Source organism: Myotis daubentonii, chromosome 2 (assembly GCF_963259705.1).
Source record: "Myotis daubentonii chromosome 2, mMyoDau2.1, whole genome shotgun sequence".
Lineage (NCBI taxonomy): Eukaryota > Metazoa > Chordata > Mammalia > Chiroptera > Vespertilionidae > Myotis > Myotis daubentonii.
In genome coordinates this window covers 112,373,664-112,393,647 of record NC_081841.1, presented here as the reverse complement: position 1 = coordinate 112,393,647, position 19,984 = coordinate 112,373,664, and the positions used below count along the sequence as shown (strand labels likewise).

Sequence of the window (19,984 nt, the reverse complement as noted above, 5' to 3'; positions counted from 1 at the left end):
TATTCCCATGTTTGCACAAATAAATTATTTGGAAACAAGGCAGGAAATTTCAATTATTTCAACGTGCTGGGCATCTCCCGGTAGTGGTGGTCTACTGCTAACTTGTCTTATAGCTAAGCACTTTGATGTTGAGTGTATCATCTTCTTGTAACTTAAACCATACAGCTTTGTTACCCAATAGAGTAGCCACTCACTACAAATGGATATTTAAATTAAGTAAAATTAAAAATTCAGTTCCTTATATGCACTAGCCACATTTCAAATGCACAGCAACCACATGTGGCTAGTGGCTACTCTGTTGAACACACAGCCTTAGAAGTTTGAGGTTAAATCCTAAGGATTTTTCACTTGCAATAACAAGTACCTCAGCACAGCTTGCATTGTATGTTTTCTGCTTGATACATAGACATTCAATAAATATTTTTTGAAATAAAGAATGTAGATGATACAGAATATTATGATGAGATACAACTGTTAACAGGCTCTTCTTCCATCACAACATAACAGAAGCCTTAGACAGTAATGCCTTGAGTTTTTTGTTTTGTTTTTAATGTTTTTATTGATTTTAGAGAGAAAGAAAGTGGGGGGGGGGGGGGGGGAGAGATCAGTAGCCGCCTCCTGCACTCACCCTAACCAAGGATTGAACCTACAACCTGGGTATGTGCTGTGACCGGGAATGAACTTGCTACCTTTGGTGCACAGGATGATGCTCAACCAATCTAGTGACACTAGCCAGGCCACATTTAGTTTCTTAGTTTTTTTCTTCTTTGTCTCCTTTAAAGCAGTTAGTCTTAACCCAAAATTTTTTATTGGTTACGTTTCTCATCGAGGATTCTGTGATAGTGCTTTGGATAAGTAAAGGACAGATTTGATGCTTTTAGCTTTGTGATTTCCTTCCCAGCCATTTAGGGGTTCATGACTTGACATCTCTGTTAAGATCTACAGTTCTTCATAAATGATGATGGTAGGAGACTTGACTTTGGGTGGTGAACACACAGTACAATATACAGATAATATATCATAGAATTGTGTACCTAAAACCTATATAATTTTATTAACCAATGGCACCTCAGTAAGTTCATTAAAAATTTAAAAAGATGTGCAGTTCTTCCCAAGTTCTCCAGTTGACAAAACACTTATTGATTAAAGATCTCATTTCTTTACAGATGATGCCAGAAGTACGAGGAGCCTTGTTTGGTGCAAATGCCAACAGGAAGTTTTTGGACTAAGCCTTTGGGAGGTGGAATTCATGCACTGCTATGATGTAGAAGTTTCTGATATTTGAAGAAACAAGATGATCTATGTAGCTTCCTCTTTGCTGTTCTAATACTCTGTATTTACTCGTGGATATCTTTCTATACTAATGCTCTTAGCCTAATTGTTAACAATGGGAGAAAGTTTCCTTTAATATGATCAGGAAACCTACTTCTAGCTTATCTAAAAGTAACACAACTTTCAGTTGGTTCTGCAGCATGAAGGTGAAGAAATCAGGTAGTTGTTGCATGGACTTTATCCAAACTTGTGATCTTCCTCTGCTTCTAGTTATCTAGTCTAGAGGTTATGAGTATGGTATGCTCTGCTGGTAAGTCTCTGCTCTTTAGGTTTAACATACATGTGGGGCATGCATTCCTTCCAGCAGTAGTAGCTTCACTGTCACCTGTTTGGGCTTAGAAATGTTCCTTATCTATACATGTGATTTAAAATCTAAGCCATGATGCTTTATTTATTAAAACAAAACGTTTAAGTGAATTTAATTGTAGTTTATTATGCAAGACACTCTAAGTGTGTGGTTTGAGAGAGTAAAATTCTTAGTGTGGTTATCTAAAAAAGACACCATTATCCAAATTTCGGTAGCATTTGCTGGTTGATATCTGTTGGTACTTGAAACCATTAAGCCTCCCTGGGTCCTATGGCACTTTCTGCTCATTTTTACCAGATCCTCACTCAGAAATGTTCCTTTTATGTTCCTTTCAGCCCCTTATAGTCTTCCACACTTACACATAAGGTGTTCAGTATTATCTGTCCTCTAGAGGGCTTGACAGCTTTATTGAGGAAATAGTTTTACTAGCTTTGGCAGTGTCAGAAAAGAAACTAAGGTGTGTGGGGGTTTTTTTGCAAGGGGAAGAGGGGTGTTTAACTGTGTGTTAAGCCTAAACACTTTTCTTCCTCCCACTCATTTTCATGCCAGTTTTGAAATGGACACAGAAAGGTAGAAGACAGACTATTCATCACAGCCTGTCTGCTTCCTTTGCTAGTTATAAGACGAGATTATAACTAGTTCAACTGTATTTCAGACAGTGTTCCATGGACATCCTATATAATAAAAGCCTAATGTGCTAAGTGTCCAGTTGTCCGGTCATCCATTCAACCAATCAAGCATAATATGCTAATGATATGCTAAGGCTGCTCAGTCGCTCACTATGACGTGCACTGACCACCAGGGGCAGACACTCAGACCAGTAGGTTAGCTTGCTGCTGGGGTCTGGCTGATCGGGACTGAGTGAGATGGACCAGACACACCCTGGAGCCCTCTCGCAGTCCCTCCCAGGCTGGTCAACATCCCGCGTCCCTCTCCGGCCCAGATCATCCACCGGTGGGGTCCCTTGGCCTGGCCTGTGCCCTCTCACAATCCGGGACCTCTTGAGGGATGTCGGAGAGCTGGTTTCAGCCTGATCCCGCAGGCCAGACGGAGGGACCCCTACTGGTGCACGAATTTATGCCCCGAGCCTCTAGTTGGTCTTTAAGAGCCTGTTTTTCAGAAGGAGGAAATGGGGCAGGATGGCTGCCCTGACTTTGGCCTGGCTGCTTGGTTTTAGTTGGCCTTATTCCTCAGCCATCCATAATTTGAAAGGACTTGGTTGGTCTTAAATTAGGTGCTGACTTTGAGGTCTTAATATGGTCCCCTTGAACTTTTGATTCTCTTTTTGCCCAAAATGAATGCTAGGATTAACCGTAAGTTATTTAGCTCAGAATAACAAAACTAAATCCTCCAAATGACTCAAGTATACTGAGCTTGAGGTGTGAAATAGAAATGTAAAATGTAGAAACAACCCTATCTTTACTGTCTGTTAAGGTCCTACAGTTAATACAACCAAAGCATGTACTACTTCTGTTGAAAGGTAGTTGGTTAGGGGCTTCTGAGGCAGACTAGAGCTGTAGCCACCTTGCTTATTAGAATAAGGTTGTTTCTTCTGAGACTTAGGTAGTACTACAAGTTACAGGACAAAATACATGGTGGGTAGAGAGATGGAAGCCAGTGAAGGGACCTGAATTCCAGCTATATTTATTCAAAACACTTTAAGATATGTTCTCCAATACCAATGAAGTAGACACCTTGGGCAATCCCAAAGAGAGGGGCTATGACAAGGGCCCGGCAGCCTGCTCCTTTCATGAAGGCAGATGGTCCCTCCTGAATCCAGAGTTTCCTAGGGAGAAAGAAGAGTCCTGTGAGCTGAATGAGCAGAAGCACACCAAGCAGCGCTCAGTGACATCCTCTCCAACGTTTGTACATCTTTTCTTTGAAAGCACGTGTCACTTTCTACAGGAATGTGGGAGCCATGCCTCCCCCATTATGTGTATGCAGTTTGGTTACTAAGCAGTTGGGTCCAGGCCATGGAAAATTGGCTCAATTTGCTAGACTTTGGGAGAAAGATGCTGTAGGGATGCAAAGAAGAAAGCTCCAAGTACAACCTGCTTTCGTTGAGAAGTAAGGGAAAGCAACAGAATTCAAAGAAATACAGACCTCAGTGTAGTATAGTGATAAAATTGTTCTGTAGTTTGAGTCTAGGTGCACACCAACATAGAGGGAACTGTCCCAGCCACATCTGTAAAGGGATACAGGGCCCTCACCTGGCACAGTCAGTGATCCCACTGTAGTTGTCCTCAACCAGACCTTTCTTGAGCGTTTGGATTCGAGTTTTCAAAACTAAAACAAACGTTAAAATTAGGAGAGAACATTTTGCTTTTGGTGTTCTCTTCTTAACATTAAATGGTCAGATTTCCTTTTATAGCCAGCATACATAAAACTGAATCCTGAGGCTATCTCTCCCATTGTGGGATATGTGATTGAAGGAATTAGAAACTACACGATCCCTTAGTTCACTCATGCTATGGGAAGATCCACCTGTGTTAGAGGAGCTGACTGTTGTCTAAAGATAGAGGAAGCATTGTCTCATAGTGTGTAGCTTCTGCCTTTAGCCTTCAATTTTAAAGTATCAGCAACATTTATAGCTGATGCTCACAACTCTATTGGGGGACAAAAAGCTAGTGAAATCAGTACCTAGAAAGTAAGGGGATTTGTCAGTGATAAGAACTAGACCCCACGTTCTGTGGGTGGACCTGACAGTGGCCACAGGTTATGACCCAAGAGTTTTTAGGTTGGAGCTGTTTTGTCTCTATCCTAAAAGTGCAGTATTACTACTTATCCTATAAATGACTCTACAGGTAACTAATTTGTAAAGCAAGTCAACACTAGAGGCACTTACCATCCAGAGGTGTTACTATGACAGCCGCTATGGAACCTGCAACACAGCCTGACATAAAGGAATGAACAAAGGAAGCCTTCCCAGTAAGTTCGTTGAAACCAAGGTTGTTGAGGTTGGCAAACAGAGGGAAGTAGATGATGGAGAAGGGAATATCTCTGCAGGAGAGGAAGAAAAACACTGAGCTTCTTGCCCTCCTGGGGCTCCTATCATACAGTGAGCCTGTGACCTCAAGATAGGTCAGAGACAAGCCTACAATTCCGTATTCCTGCTTTGGCACCCATGATAATGTGGGGTGATAGCATAAGAGATCAGCTTGATTTGCCTTTCCCAACCATCCCAGTTCTTTCCTCTGCCCTCCCAGCACCTGCAGCTTAATGAGGAGCCAGATGCAGATTCAAAGACTGGTGGTGTGTACCATAAAAGTGGGTAGGCAGGCTAAGGGAAGAGTTACTAAGCTGAGCAAGTGGCTGGTGAAGAGCTATAAGGTAAGTGTTGAGGGGATGGGCAGGAAGGTGAAGTTCATTTGTTGCCCAGAGACTAGAAAATTAACCCCTACACTGACCAGGTAGCTCAGTTGGATAGACCATCATCCCAATATGCCAAGACTGCGGGTGTTGTTTTTTTAAAATGTTTTTATTGATTTCAGAGAGGGAAAGGGAAACATCAATAATGAGAGAGAGAATCATTGATTGCCTCCTGCACATCCCGTACTGGGGATTGAGCCTGCAACCCAGGCATGGGTCCTGACTAGGAATCGAAACCGTCACCTGGTTCATCGGTTAATGCTCAACTATTGAGCCACATTGGCCAGGCAAGGCTGCAGGGCACATATAAGAAGCAACCAATGAATGCAAAAATAACAAATTGATGTTTCTCCCTGCCTCTCTAAAATCAATAAAAAAAATTTTTTTAAAATTGAACTCCCTCTTTAAAAAAAAATGTTGCCCCCTGCCCCCAATAGCACAGTAAAATGGGATATATACACTCATTTACTTATAGATGACCCACACTCCTGTGTATACATACATTCTAGGTGCCTTTGGGCCACAGAACACCCTATAGTCATGTGGGCCTGGCCACTGAAGAAAGGTCCTAAAAGTAGTCTTTCAGATACCCAGTCTGTAATCCTGCCCAATTGTGGACAAAATATGAAGCATAGAGATATTTGAAAACAGGCAGGTTGGGATAGCAATCCCTCTGGTCCTCTTCCCTCTCCCTATTCACTTGGGGCCCTCTGTCCCAAGTTTGGGAAGAAAGTCTTACCTGAGAAGAGTGGCACCCAAACCCTTATAGAGACCAGCCAGGCCCTGGGTTCGAAGCAGCTCCCAGGCAATGACAGTGGCAGATGGACACTTGTGTGTGGAAGCTGATCCAATGGTGTAGGACCTAGAGGCAGGTGCTGAGGCCGAACCATGGTGATGGACTGCCGAAAGGGAAAGGACAGACTTCCCATCACAAACTAGGCCCCAACAGGCGCTGCAAAACACTTGCAAGAGTATGGCTCCCAATTCTGCAGTTCTTCATTCTCCTGTGTTTTTAATTTGTCTTTCATTTCTAAATCATCTCTGAACCTATTTACATAGTTTCATCCTGTTGGGTCTTTGGGATGTAGGAATCCCATATGTCTTCTGCCTGATGTAAAGCGGCAAATTCTTTTTGTTTGTTTAAAAGTTCTCCTTCAATCCCAGCCCATGTGCTCTGTGGTTAGAGCCTCGGCCTGCACACCAGAGGGTCGAGGATTTGATTACTGGTCAAGGCCATGTACCTGCCCACAGTGAGGGAGCATGTAGGAGGCAACCAATCAATGTGATATTTCTCTCTTTTTCTCTCCCATCCCTCCCGCCCCCCACTCTCTAAAAATCAATGGTAAAAAATATCCTCACTCCTTGGATGAGGATTTAAAGAAACACTATCTCCTTCAGTTGGTTGGAGTGTGATCCCATGCACCGAAAGATCGCATCACAGATTATTTTCCTGGTCAGAAAACACTCAGGTTGTGGGTTCAATCCCCAGTTGGGGTGCATGCAGGAGGCAACCCATTGATGTTTCTCTCTTCCGCTCCCTCTCAAAAATACAACAGGAAAAAAAAAATCAGACTTCAACAGAGCCTCCTCTCTCTACCATTCTAAGATTAGGTGATCATGTCCTTTTTATTCCCTGCATCATTTTGTAGAATTTTATTTTTGAGATGTCAACCCATTTTCGTTGAATAATTCAGAGCTCATAATACAATGAGTTAAACGTCTAATAATAGAATGGAATTCTTTTTTTCCTGAGCATATTAAATACAGGCATTTCAAATGTGGTTGAGTCCCATTAATGACCACAAGATTCAATGCACTGAAATTGTGTGAATATTGATTCTCAGTGTGTGAGACGCTTTGCATAGATTATAAGTTCTTGCTGAAAGAAAACAATTTAATGTCCCAGTTTTGTTTGATATCCATCAGGGCAGCATTTCATACTAAGAAGCTAATGACAGCATATTGTCTTATGCTAATAATCTAGGGCTGCAGGCCTCAGACAGTTCTAATCAATGAACATTATTTTCCCCATGTCTCCTTTAGGTGCACATAATTATTTCACCCATATCCTAGCTTTCTCTTCTTTTAAAATGTTTTAGGAATACTAAAACTTCTTATCCAAGTTGAAAAACAAACCATTACAAAGCTTTTTACTCTGCAAAGCAAAACAGTGAGGGCTTTCCAGTGCCTGAACTGTATTCTTTCTGCAGTTTTATTTGCTTTAGACTGGACTGATCCACCTGAAAAGCACAGCACGTGTACACAGTTGGATTGAGAAGGGAAAGGGAATACACATTTATTGAAGACCTGGCACATGACATGTTGGCTTATTAAATTCAGACATTGTGGTTTAGCTCTGAGGAGAAACCCTCTGTCCCACCCCACCAGGGTTAGCCTCCTATTAGACGGCCAATCATTGCTTTTAATATATGCTTTGGTACCTATTCCACTCTAACTTTTTGAGAGGACCAGGATTTAGCAAAAGACCAAACTTCTCTTCCAGAGAAAACCAAAAGGATAGAGATGGTTCTTTTTATGCATTCCCACTAAAGCCCCACTTCTATAGCATAATATAATAGAACTTCTATTTACTGAAGTGTTCATGAGCAAGCCATTGACAAATTTCTTAAGATACTTAGGAAAACAAGACTAAACGTTAAGGCAATAAGATAGAGGTATTAGGGTGAGACCTCTGTCCTTCCCAAATCAATATTCTCATTTCTGCTCTTTGTTCTAGAGCTGGAAGTGTTAAAATCTAGAATGGTAACCATAAAATAAAAACTTTGCCGAAACCGGTTTGGCTCAGTGGATAGAGCGTCGGCCTGCGGACTGGAAGGTCCCAGGTTCGATTCCGGTCAAGGGCATGTACCTGGGTTGCGGGCATATCCCCAGTGGGAGATGTGCAGGAGGCAGCTGATCGATGTTTCTCTCTCATCGATGTTTCTAACTCTCTATCTCCCTTCCTCTCTGTAAAAACTCAATAAAATACATATTAAAAAAATTAAAAAAAAAAAAAAACTTCTACTAACCTAGAAATCTGATTGGGTCACACAGACTAGCAAATGAGTGCAGATGTGTAAAAATCTATTCTGATTATAGCCTTTATTGATTCCATGTGAAGTTGGGATAGGCCTCACCAAAGCGCCCAGCATCCTGCAACTGAATCTTGAGCATTTCCATGGGACAGGTAACCACCACCTGGCACATTCCAGCTCCACATCCAGCTAGCATCTCCATCTTCAGATTCCGCTGCATCCTATGGGACCAGGAGTTGGCATCCTTCAGTCACAGGCCAGCCCTCATATCCCACCCTGGCCATCTACTATCCCTTGGTGGTTGGGACTCTCCATGCATGATATTTAGCCTTGTTCCCACTGACTGCCACTCACCCAGCTGAGTAAATAATTACCTGGCACTCAGGCTCAGTCTCCTTAAAGATATGACACTAATTTTAAAACAGACTGCCAGGGAGGTAGCACCTGCATAAGAAGTTGAAACTAGTACAGTGGAAATGCCTATTGCAGGAACTTGATTGTTCCTGATCCCTTAAGCAATATTACTAAGGTGATGGGAGGCACAAGGAGAACTTAAAAATCATTAGCATAGCCCTGGCCAGATAGCTCAGATGGTTAGAGTGTTTTCCCCATACACCAGGTTGTGGGTTTGAACCCCAGTCAGGGCACATATAAGAAGCAACCAATGAATGCATAAATAAGTGGAACAACAAATCAATGTTGTTTTTTTTTTCTCTTCCTCTCCCCCATCTCTAAAAGTAATTTTTTAAAGAAATTCATAAGCATAAGAAAGACAGAATAGAGAGCCCAGAATCAAGAGCCCCTGCATATACACTCAACTAATATCTGGCAAGGGAGCCAAGAACATTCAATGGAGAAAAGACAGTCTCTTCAATGAATGGTGCTGGGAGAGCTGGATATTCACATGTAAAAGAATGAAACAAGAGCCCTATCTTACAAAACACAAAATTTAATTTGAAATGGATTAAAGACTTAAATGTAAGACCTGAAGGAAAGAGGGAAAAAGCTCCTTGACATAGGTCAACGTAATGCACAAGAAACAAAAGCAAAAATTAATAAATGGGATTATATCAAACTAAAAAGCTGCATAGCAAAGGAAATAGCAACAACATGAAAAACCAATCTATGGAATGGCAGGCAATATTTGCTAATCATATATCTGATAAGGGGTTAATATTCAAAATATTTAAAGAGGGTGGTTGAATAATTCAGAGCTCATAATACAATGAGTTAAACATCTAATAAATTGACAAACTCAATAACAAAAAAAACTCAATAACAAAAACACACACAAATCCAATTAGAAATGAGCAAAGGACCTGGATAGACATTTTTCCAAAGAATATATTTAAGGAGAGAAACCAAGATGGCGGCATAGGTTAACGCCGGAGATTGCTGCCTCGAACAACCACTTCAAAAAACAACTAAAGACAGAACGGACATCATCCAGAACCACAGGAAGGCTGGCTGAGTGGAAATTCTACAACTAGGAGGAAAGAGAATATCATACCCAGACTCAGAGGAGGCGCAGTGCTGAAGTGAGATATCAGGTGCGGAGTGCGCGGTTGTTGTTTTCCATCGGGAGGGAGTTTCAGACTCTGAGCTCCAGATCCGGGAGAGTCTCTAGGGACCCAGACTCAAACGGAAGAAGCAGGACTGTCTGGCTTTGGTTGGAACTCAAAGGCAGCTTTCTCTCCGAGGTTTGCAGCGGTTGCTGGGACTCTGTGAGGCAGAGCCCCTAGGGACAGAACTGAGAGCAGCCATAACTGCTCGCTCCGGCCCGCCCTGTAGATCCCCTGGGATTCGCCCCACCCAAGCCCTGCACAGAGTGATTTGTCAGATAGCCTCAGGCAAACGCTAGATTAGCACCGCCAGCACAGAAGCTCTCCCACTGCAGACACAGCGGACTCTCATAGCCAGTTAGCCTGGAGGTCAAATCACCCCCGGTATTGCAGTCAACAATCAAGGCTTAACTACAACAAGACTTCGCACAAAGACCACTAGGGGGTGTACCAAAAAAGCATAAAAAAAAGCAGAGACAAAGAAACAGGACAAAACTGTCAATGGAGGATATTGAGTTCAGAACCACACTTTTAAGGTCTCTTAAGAACTGTCTAGAAGCCACCGATAAATGTAGTGAGATCCTCAAGAAAACTAATGAGACCCTCGATGTTATGATAAAGAACCAACTAGAAATTAAGCATACACGGACTGAAATAACGAATACTATACAGACTCCCAACAGCAGACCAGAGGAGCGCAAGAATCAAGGCAAAGATTTGAAATGCGAAGAAGCAAAAAACACCCAGCCAGAAAAGCAAAATGAAAAAAGAATCTGAAAATACGAAGATAGTGTAAGGAGCCTCTGGGACAGCTTCAAGCGTACCAACATCAGAATTATAGGGGTGCCAGAAGATGAGAGAGAGCAAGATATTGAAAACCTATTTGAAGAAATAATGACAGAAAACTTCCCCCACCTGGTGAAAGAAATAGACTTACAGGTCCAGGAAGCGCAGAGAACCCCAAACAAAAAGAATCCAAAGAGGACCACACCAAGACACATCATAATTAAAATGCCAAGAGCAAAAGACAAAGAGAATCTTAAAAGCAGCAAGAGCCGAAACCGGTTTGGCTCAGTGGATAGAGCGTCGGCCTGCGGACTGAAAGGTCCCAGGTTCGATTCCGGTCAAGGGCATGTACCTGGGTTGCGGGCACATCCCCAGTGGGGAGTGTGCAGGAGGCAGCTGATCGATGTTTCTCTCTCATCGATGTTTCTAACTCTCTATCTCTCTCCCTTCCTCTCTGTAAAAAAAAATCAATAAAATATAAAAAAATAAATAAATAAAAGCAGCAAGAGAAAGAAACTCAGTTACCTACAAGGGAATACCCATATGACTGTCAGCTGATTTCTCAACAGAAACTTTGCAGGCCAGAAGGGAGTGGCAAGAAATATTCAAAGTGATGAATACCAAGAACCTACAACCAAGATTACTTTATCCAGCAAAGCTATCATTCAGAACTGAAGGTCAGATAAAGAGCTTCACAGACAAGGAAAAGCTAAAGGAGTTCATCACCACCAAACCAGTATTATATGAAATGCTGAAAGGTATCCTTTAAAAAGAGGAAGAAGAAGAAAAAGGTAAAGATACAAATTATGAACAACAAACATGCATCTATCAACAAGTAAATCTAAGAATCAAGTGAATAAATAATCTGGTTATCATAATAGAATCAGGGACATAGAAAGGGAATGGACTGACTATTCTTGGGGGGTGGGGGAAGGGGTGTGGGAGATGCGGGAAGAGACTGGACAAAAAATCGTGCACCTATGGATGAGGACAGTGGGTGGGGAGTGAGGGCGGAGGGTGGGGCGGGAACTGGGAGGAGGGGAGTTATGGGGGGAAAAAAAGAGGAACAAATGTAATAATCTGAACAATAAAGATTTAATTAAAAAAAAAAGAATATATTTAAGTGGCCAGCAGGTACATGAAAAGATGTTCAACATCACTAATCATCAGAAAAATGTAAATTAAAGCCATAATGAGATCACTTCACACCTATTAGAATGTCATAACAAAGATGAGATGATAAATGTTGGTGAGATGTGGAGAAAAGGGAACCCTTGTGCACTCACTGTTGGTGGGATTGCCTGGTGAAGCCACTATGGAAAACAATATGGAGTTTCCTCAAAAAATTAAAAATAGAACTACCATATGACCCAGCAATCCCACTTCTAGGTATATATCCAAAGGGGAAAATATCACTGTTGAGACCTCTGTTCCCCCATGTTCATTGCAGCATTATTTACAACTAGAGGCCCGGTGCATGAAATTCATGCACGGCGTGGGGGGATGGGGATGTTCCCTCATCCCAGCCTGTACCCTCTCCAATCCAGAACCCCTCGGGGATGTCCGACTACCTCTCGCAATCTGGAACCGCTGGCTCCTAACCGTTCACCTGCCTGCCTGCCTGATTGCCCCTAACCACCTCTGTCTGCCTGCCTGATCACCCCTAACTGCTGCCCTACCAGCCTGATCTCCCCTAACTGCTCCTCTGCTGGCCAGATCGCCCCTAACTGCCTCTGCCTCACCCTGCACCCGAGACCCAGGATTCCCTCCTCTGGCCAGTCGCAGGCACCTGGGACCCGGGCTTCCCTCCCTCTGGCCAGCCACAGTCACCCAGGACCTGGGCTGGCTTTTCCCGGGCCAGCCGCAGCCACAGAAGACCATGTACAGGCAGTTTCACACAGGCCACAGACACAGGCGCTGGTGCCCAGGACCATAGGGTGGGCAGCTTGTCCCTCTCCTGGACGGCAGGTGCAGGTGCTGGCACTCAGGACCGCAGTGCAGGCAGCTTGTCCTCCCATGCCACAGCCTTGGCTGCTGGCGCCTGGGACCACAGGACAGGCGGCTTGTCCCTCTCTCAGCCCACAGCCTGGCTGGTCCCCATTCCTCTCTCGCGAGCTCATTTGTGCCTAGCTGGTCCCCATTCCTCTCTCGTGAGCTCATTTGTGCGTGGCTAGTCCCCATTCCTCTCTCCTCAGTGTTGAGTGTCTGAGCCGTTATGGCATGACAGTGTGAGGGCATGACAACCATTTGCATATTAGCTATTTATTATATAGAATATATATAATAAACAAACTCATAGCAAAAGAGATCAAATTTTTGGTTATGACAGTGAGGGGAAAGGAATTAGATGAAGGTGATCAAAAGGCACAAACTTTCATTTATAATAAGTATTGGGGATGTAATGTACAACATGATGACTATAGTTAAACACTGCTGTATGGTTGCTAAAAAAGCAAATCCGGAGATTCTCTCTTGGAGAAACCAAGATGGCAGCATAGGTAAACACCGGAGTTTGCTGCCTCAAACAACCACTTCAAAAGTACAACCAAAAGATGGAACGGACATCATCCAGAACCACAGGAAGGCTGACTGAGTAAAAATTCTACAACTAGAAGGAAAGAGAAAAGCATACCGAGAGTCAGAGGAGGCGCAGTACGGAAGTAAAATACTAAAGTGCAGAGGTGCATGCGGAGAGGGCTGGAGGCTGAGGGCATGGTTGTCATTTTCAATCGGGAGGGAGTCTCAGGCTCTGAGCTCCAGTTCCGGGCGAGTCTCTAGGGACCCAGACTCATACGGGAGAAGCGGGACTGTCTGGCATCAGTCGGAACTCGAGGGCAGCTTTCTCTCGGAGGGGCTGGCAGGGATTTCCAGGATACTGAGAAGCGGAGATGCCATAACTGCTAGCCCCGCCCTTATGATCCCGTGAGACCCGCCCCGCCCAAGCCCTGCAGGGAGGCTTTTGCTGGATAGCCTCAGGCAAAGGCTAGATTAGCACCTCCCTGGAGATCCAGGAGCCAGGAAACCCAGAGGTCAGAGTGGGACCATCCAGTTTGCAGCTCCGTGGAACCATAAAGGACACACTCAGGGAGCAGACTCAGTGAGCACCAAAGCCCCATTGAAGCAAGTCTTGCCCCAGAGGGGTGTCTCCAACACAGAAGTACTCCCACTGCAGACACAGCTGATTCTCACAGCCAATTGGACTGGAGGTCAATTCCTCTCAGTGATATCTACAACAATCAAGGCTTCACTACAACAAGACTGTGCACAAAGACCACAAGGGGGTGCACCAAGAGTGTCCTTCTCAGGTAATTGGGGAGGCTGAACCACTGGGCCCTAGAGGACACTTAGCACAGAAAACCACTTTATCAACACAGGGAAGCATAAAAAATGCGGACACAAAGAAAAAGGACAGAAATGACAGAAATGGAGGAAAGCAAACTACTGGATACAGAGTTCAAAACCACACTTTTAAGGTTTTTCAAGAATTTTCTAGAAACTGCTGATAAACTTAATGAGATCTACAAGAAATCTAATGAGACCCTCGATGTTGTGATAAAGGACCAACTAGAAATTAAGCATACACTGACTGAAATAAAGTATATTATACAGACTCTCAACAGCAGACTAGCGGATTGCAAGAATCAAGTCAACGATTTGAAATACGAAGAAGCAAAAAACACCCAGCCAGAAAAGCAAAATGAAAAAAGAATCTGAAAATACGAAGATAGTGTAAGGAGCCTCTGGGACAGCTTCAAGCGTACCAACATCTGAATTATAGGGGTGCCAGAAGAAGAGAGAGAGCAAGATATTGAAAACCTATTTGAAGAAATAATGACAGAAAACTTCCCCCACCTGGTGAAAGAAATAGACTTACAAGTCCAGGAAGCGCAGAGAACCCCAAACAAAAGGAATCCAAAGAGGACCACACCAAGACACATCATAATTAAAATGCCAAGAGCAAAAGACAAAGAGAGAATCTTAAAAGCAGCAAGAGAAAGAAAGTCAATTACCTACAAGGGAGTACCCATATGACTGTCAGCTGATTTCTCAACAGAAACTTTGCAGGCCAGAAGGGAGTGGCAAGAAATATTCAAAGTGATGAATACCAAGAACCTACAACCAAGATTACTTTATCCAGCAAAGCTATCATTCAGAATTGAAGGTCAGATAAAGAGCTTCACAGATAAGAAAAAGCTAAAGGAGTTCATCACCACCAAAGCAGGATTATATGAAATGCTGAAAGGTATCCTTTAAGAAGAGGAAGAAGAAGAAAAAGGTAAAGATACAAATTATGAACAACAAATACACATCTATCAACAAGTGAACCTGAAAATCAAGTGAATAATCTGATGAACAGAATGAACTGGTGATTATAATAGAATCAGGGGCATAGAAAGGGAGTGGACTGGGTATTCTTGGGGGGAAAAGGGGTGAGGGGATGCAGGAAGAGACTGGACAAAAATCGTGCACCTATGGATGAGGACAGTGGATGGGGAGTGAAGGAGGAGGGTGGGGTGGGAACTGGGTGGAGGGGAGTTATGGGGGAAAAAAGAGGAACAAATGTAATAATCTGAACAATAAAGTTTTAATTAATAATAATAATAAAAATTCTCACCCTTAAAAAAAAAAAGAAAGGAAATCCTACAAGTTCTCATCACAAGGGGGAAAAAAATTTGTAACTTTATGAGGGGATAGATGTTAACATTATAGTAATCATTTCATAATATATGTGTGTCAAGTCATTATGCTGTACACTTTAAACTTATACAGTGTTGGATGCCAATTATATCTCAAAACTGAAAAAATATTCATCAGCTAGTTGATGTATATATATTCTATATGGTCTATCTCTTATCTATCTACCTGGAACTTTCAAATTACACCAGCTCATTCTCTCCCTTTACTTACCATATGCTAAAACACACTAACCCTTAGCCATTTGTATATACATATTTATAAAAATGCACACAAGTAAACTGAGGCAGAGTTGCAATCCTCTGCCTGCTATCTTCCAAACAAAGTAGACATGCAGTGAAGGATTTCCATCTCCAGCCCCCACCTGGCCGTACCCATCTTCCATGAGCAACTGTCGGAAAAAGTCATTGGCTGCCAGCTTAATGGCCTTCTCCGGCGTGACCAAGGTGAGGTTCACTGCAGCTCCTAGAAGTGAACAACGAAGATGAGGAGGTAAGGCCATCTCCGATGTACAGTGCCCGGAACATGCCATGCAGATGGTCTATCTGGAACTTCCAAATTACACCAGCTCATTCTCTCAGAAGTTGTTTCTGGAGTAAACAGGGTCTCTGGGGTCAAGGAGGGTTCATCTGCTTATCTTATTGAAATAAATTTCTTTTCATCTCCCTACTTCCACTATCCTCCCACCACATTTTCCTTTTTAAATGGACTCATTGGTGTAGTTATTAGGAAATCTGTCCTTGCTAATGCTGCCTGTCTCTGATGCTAAATAAGCAGTTCCCCAAATTAATCCCCCAAAAAAAGGCCCTGGGGGACAGGGATTGGTTTCAATTTCTGTGCTGTGTTTGCCAGGCCCACTGACAGCTCTGTGGGTCATAGAGGCTTTTTTACTTTGTTCCTAAGGGGAACTATCATATCAGTTCCTTCTCAACCCCAGCTTTGTATCCATTTTCCAAGGCATAATCATGGTTGTGCCACCTTGGATAGGGACACTGCAGGAAACAGGGACAGCACTGGCCATTTCAAGAAAGAGCCACTCAGTAACTCCTTTCCAGGAACTCAAAACCCTTTCCATTCCTTCCTTGTCAGCCTCTACCTCTTCTGCTATTGGTGGTTGGATGCCTTGACAGCCTGAGAGAGGGGTGGGGCGGAGAAGAGGGTTTAGGGGTTCACTTGCCTCCAACATCACACAGTGAGGCAGTGGTTGTGCCAGGATGGAACCTAGGGCTCCTGGGCTCCTCAGTGTATTCACTGGCATCCCCCAAACCTCACCATAACTACTGTGTCTACCAAGGCACAAAGAGGGCTTATGAAAAGCAATGTGGTCCAAAAGCACTTGGTAGCCCAGGCCCATCCTAGGAGTGCCCTGGGCAGAAAGAATGCTGCTTTCCAATGTCCTATAAATTCACAAAAATCTGACTCCCCTGTGCCATACCCTCTGTCCTCACTTGGCCTCACAAGCCAGGCCTCCCCCAGGATGCCTAGTGAGCATACCTCGGTACATGCCCAGAAAGCCCTCTACCCTTGCTGTCTTCATCAGGCAATCTATCCTAGAAGCAGAAGCCAGAACGGGAAATTAGTAGTGAACAGGAGGCTGTACCACAACCCCCTTGCCTTCATCCAATGCTCTAATCCTGTTGGGCTCACCCCAGTTGACCACCTCCACCTCCCTCCCCCACACCCTAATCTTACTCCCTATAAAGACTATGGAGAGTGAGGCCCCACATCCCTCTTCTGGGAGCCCCCTCTTCTTACCCCCTTCTTCACCAATACCTACATTCCTTTGTAGATATCTTTTCCATGTTGGTTCTGAAGTCGAGTCTTGGCCAAGTCAATGGGGAACACACAGGTCACCCCCAGGAGCCCGGCCACGCCTCCATTGATGAGTTTTGCTGTGACACTAGGCCATGGGAAGGAGGGAGGCACAGAGTGAGTGAGGGAGGCACAGGCATAGGAGCATGGAAGGAGGCTGGCTGCAGAGAGCTACCCATAGCCAGGACTGGATGGGGAAATGGAGGGAGGCCAGCAGGAAAGCAGGAACAGAGCAGAGCAAGCATAGGAATGGCAGCTCCATTGACTTCAGCCCCACAGGCATCCAGAGACCCCTCTCCTCAGCTTCTTGCCCCTACCCCAGCAACCCTTCTGCTTGACTTGTCATGCCTCCCTCACTTGGTCCAGTTCCAGAGATAGGTTAGGGGCCAGGACCCAGAGGGCCTAGCACCCACTTCCTTCAGGGGTACTACCCTCACCAGGGCTGAAGCCTCTTGCCCTAACCCCACAGGGAGATGTTCATAAAGCTAGGAGACTGCCAGGGCTTCTGGGAAGGATGCCAGAGTGCCAACTCTGCCCCTGGGGCTCCACTAGTGTGCAGGAGGTTCTTAGCTGGGCCTCAGAGTATCCCCTGCAGAGCCTCCACCCAAGGCCTGTTCTCTGGCTTATCCCCATCTGCAGGGCCACGTGTGGACACATTTTCAAACACACTGAACTTTTATTTCAGACTTAAGGTCATCAGAACTGATTTTGAATCCTGGCTATTCTGTTAGTTTAGCAAATTATCTCACTTCTCTGATCCTTTGTTTTCCCCTCTGTACAACTGGCTCATGCATTTGGTAACTGATAGCTACTATTAATAAGAGAACACACTTTTCTGACATGTTATTTCTAGTCAGCATGAAATAACCCAGGTTAATTGATATTATCTAGTCAAAAGTAAAGAAAAGTCCCTCTCGCCAAACCGGTTTGGCTCAGTGGATAGAGCGTTGGCCTGTGGACTGAAAGGTCCCGGGTTCGATTCCGGTCAAGGGCATGTACCATGGTTGCGGGCACATCCCCAGTGGGAGGTGTGCGGGAGACAGCTGATCGATGTTTCTCTCTCATCGATGTTTCTAACCCTCTATCCCTCTCCCTTCCTCTCTGTAAAAAATCAATAAAATACATTAAAAAAAAAAAAAAAGAAAAGTCCCTCTCATCATTTTTTAAGTCTGAAAATAGAAAATGGAGCCTAGTAACATTTTCTTATCTTTCTGGCCAGAGGCAGATGTGAGCAAAATATTTAGCGGTAGATTACCTGGAAGTGGTAAGAGCAGATAATAGGTTTAAATTTTGCCAAAACTGGTTTGGCTCAGTGGATAGAGCGTCGGCCTGCGGACTGAAAGGTCCCAGGTTCGATTCCGGTCAAGGGCGTGTACCTGGGTTGCAGGCACATCCCCAGTGGGGGATGTGCAGGAGGCAGCTGATCGATGTTTCTCTCTCATCGATGTTTCTAACTCTCTATCTCTCTCCCTTCCTCTCTGTAAAAAAATCAATAAAATATATTTAAAAAAAAATTTTTGCAGGCTGAAGAGATGCAGTTCAAAGAATTACAAATTATATTTAAATATACGTATCTATAAAAAAAATTTTGTATATAGGAAATGGGTCCCTTTTGCTGTTCCCCAGGACTCAGCTAATACTTTAGGAATATGGAAGGGAAGCTTAGTGATGTGTTATCCCCACAGCAGCTCTTTCCCTAGTCCCAGCCCAGAGATGATGGCTATATTAGCCAGAGTTTACCTCAAATCCTGCTTGGACATTCTTCAGGGTGCTGAGGACTCTGGTGGTCCTGGAACAGAGGCTGCTTATTCACTCCTCAGGGCAGATGGTTGGCTGATGTGGAAGAAGTGGTGTCCGTATCCTTGACTCTAACTCGCGTTGGCAGAGAGGGTGTTGGTGGAGAGAGCTGGAGCCACCTTTCCAGCAAGTCACAAGCTCCTCGGACTGCAGCTGCCTCCTCTATAAAGTGATCAGACTGACACTCACCTCATGTTTGAGAGCCACATCTGTGGTAGGAGGAACATTATTCATGTGTTAATACTGCCAAGTTAATCCCTTCCTACATCCTTTGAACTTTGGGGATTGAGGCAAGAAGAGGATGAGATAGAAGAATAATGGGCCCAAATCAAGGCTGGGGAGTGGAGTTCTGAGGGCATTTAGGAGAGAGGCATGGAGCAATGGTGAGGGAAGTTGATGGGATCTGAAACAGGCATTTTAAGGAGATTTGCTGTGGTTTTGGAATCCCTCTCATAGTGTCCAAGACTACAATAAAACACTTGAGATGAAAAAACAAACACCAAAAACACTTGAGATAGTGTGACGTTACACTTTGGCTCTTAAAATGTGTTTTCTGAACTTCCTGTGATCCTATTGAAAGACTGAGCTGCATTAAGACTATGGATTTGTACTTGACATACATGGAAAGCACCAGGGACTGTGCCAGGAAGTCAAAACTGCAGTTATAATAGTTGTTATAGCTCCTGAGGAGAGGTCCTGGTTCAAACCAGAGAGACAGGGGATCCCTGGGTCCTGATGCTCTGGCGGAGGCTGGCTTGTGTTCCGCACAATCTCTCCTCTCCAGGCTCCCTTCAAACTGTGTAAGCACTCCTTCCTCTTTCATGCTCCTCATTGTTCCCTAGGCTATCAGAAATTATCTGCCCTCTCCAGGTATTTTGTTTTGAGGGAGAAAAGACAGATCAGTCTTCCCCTATTGTATATTGATCTACTCAGAAAAAAATTTGAGTGCCAGGCACTGGCTATTCCAGGTCTGGGTATACAGAAGTGAACATGTTGGCATTGGTGGTATAGTGGTGAGCATAGCTGCCTTCCAGAAGTGAACAAAAGACTAAATTCGTTGTTTTTAGGGGCTTAAATTTTTGTTGTTAATCCTCACCACAGGATATTTTTTTCATTGCTTTTCAGAGACTGGAAGGAAGGGAGAGAAAGAGAGAAACATTGATGTGAGAAACACATCAATTGGTTGCCTCCCAAATGTGCCCCAACCAGGGTGTGGGGTGTGAACCCACAACCCAGGTATATGCATGTCCTTGCCAGGGAATTGAACCCATGACCCTTTAGTGTGCGGG

At 44.0% G+C, this 19,984-nt stretch overlaps 2 protein-coding genes across 8 annotated transcripts in view; one reads left to right on the top strand and one right to left on the bottom strand.

The window, feature by feature from the left end:
• The window catches only part of ATP6V1E1 (ATPase H+ transporting V1 subunit E1), a 64,396-nt gene extending 62,053 nt beyond the window's left edge, over positions 1-2,343 (top strand). For all 3 annotated transcript variants that reach the window (XM_059684307.1, XM_059684306.1, XM_059684305.1), the window contains one exon: positions 1,167-2,343. In XM_059684307.1, the coding sequence (XP_059540290.1) occupies positions 1,167-1,229 (63 nt within the window). In that variant the 3' untranslated portion in view covers positions 1,230-2,343. The remainder of the gene's footprint in view (positions 1-1,166) is intronic.
• SLC25A18 (solute carrier family 25 member 18) overlaps positions 1,233-19,984 on the bottom strand; it is a 44,249-nt gene continuing 25,497 nt past the window's right edge. For 2 of the 5 annotated variants that reach the window (XM_059684302.1, XM_059684303.1), the window contains 9 exons: positions 18,639-18,904; positions 16,864-16,986; positions 16,581-16,636; positions 15,461-15,551; positions 8,146-8,264; positions 5,748-5,907; positions 4,485-4,639; positions 3,850-3,925; positions 1,233-3,425 (listed from right to left, as the gene is read on the bottom strand). In XM_059684302.1, the coding sequence (XP_059540285.1) occupies positions 3,284-3,425; positions 3,850-3,925; positions 4,485-4,639; positions 5,748-5,907; positions 8,146-8,264; positions 15,461-15,551; positions 16,581-16,636; positions 16,864-16,986; positions 18,639-18,658 (942 nt within the window). In that variant the 5' untranslated portion in view covers positions 18,659-18,904 and the 3' untranslated portion in view covers positions 1,233-3,283. Of the gene's footprint in view, positions 3,426-3,825; positions 3,926-4,484; positions 4,640-5,747; positions 5,908-8,145; positions 8,265-15,460; positions 15,552-16,580; positions 16,637-16,863; positions 16,987-18,638; positions 18,905-19,984 lie in introns of those variants that run through there. The other 3 variants (XM_059684300.1, XM_059684301.1, XM_059684304.1) reach the window with 2 other exon arrangements.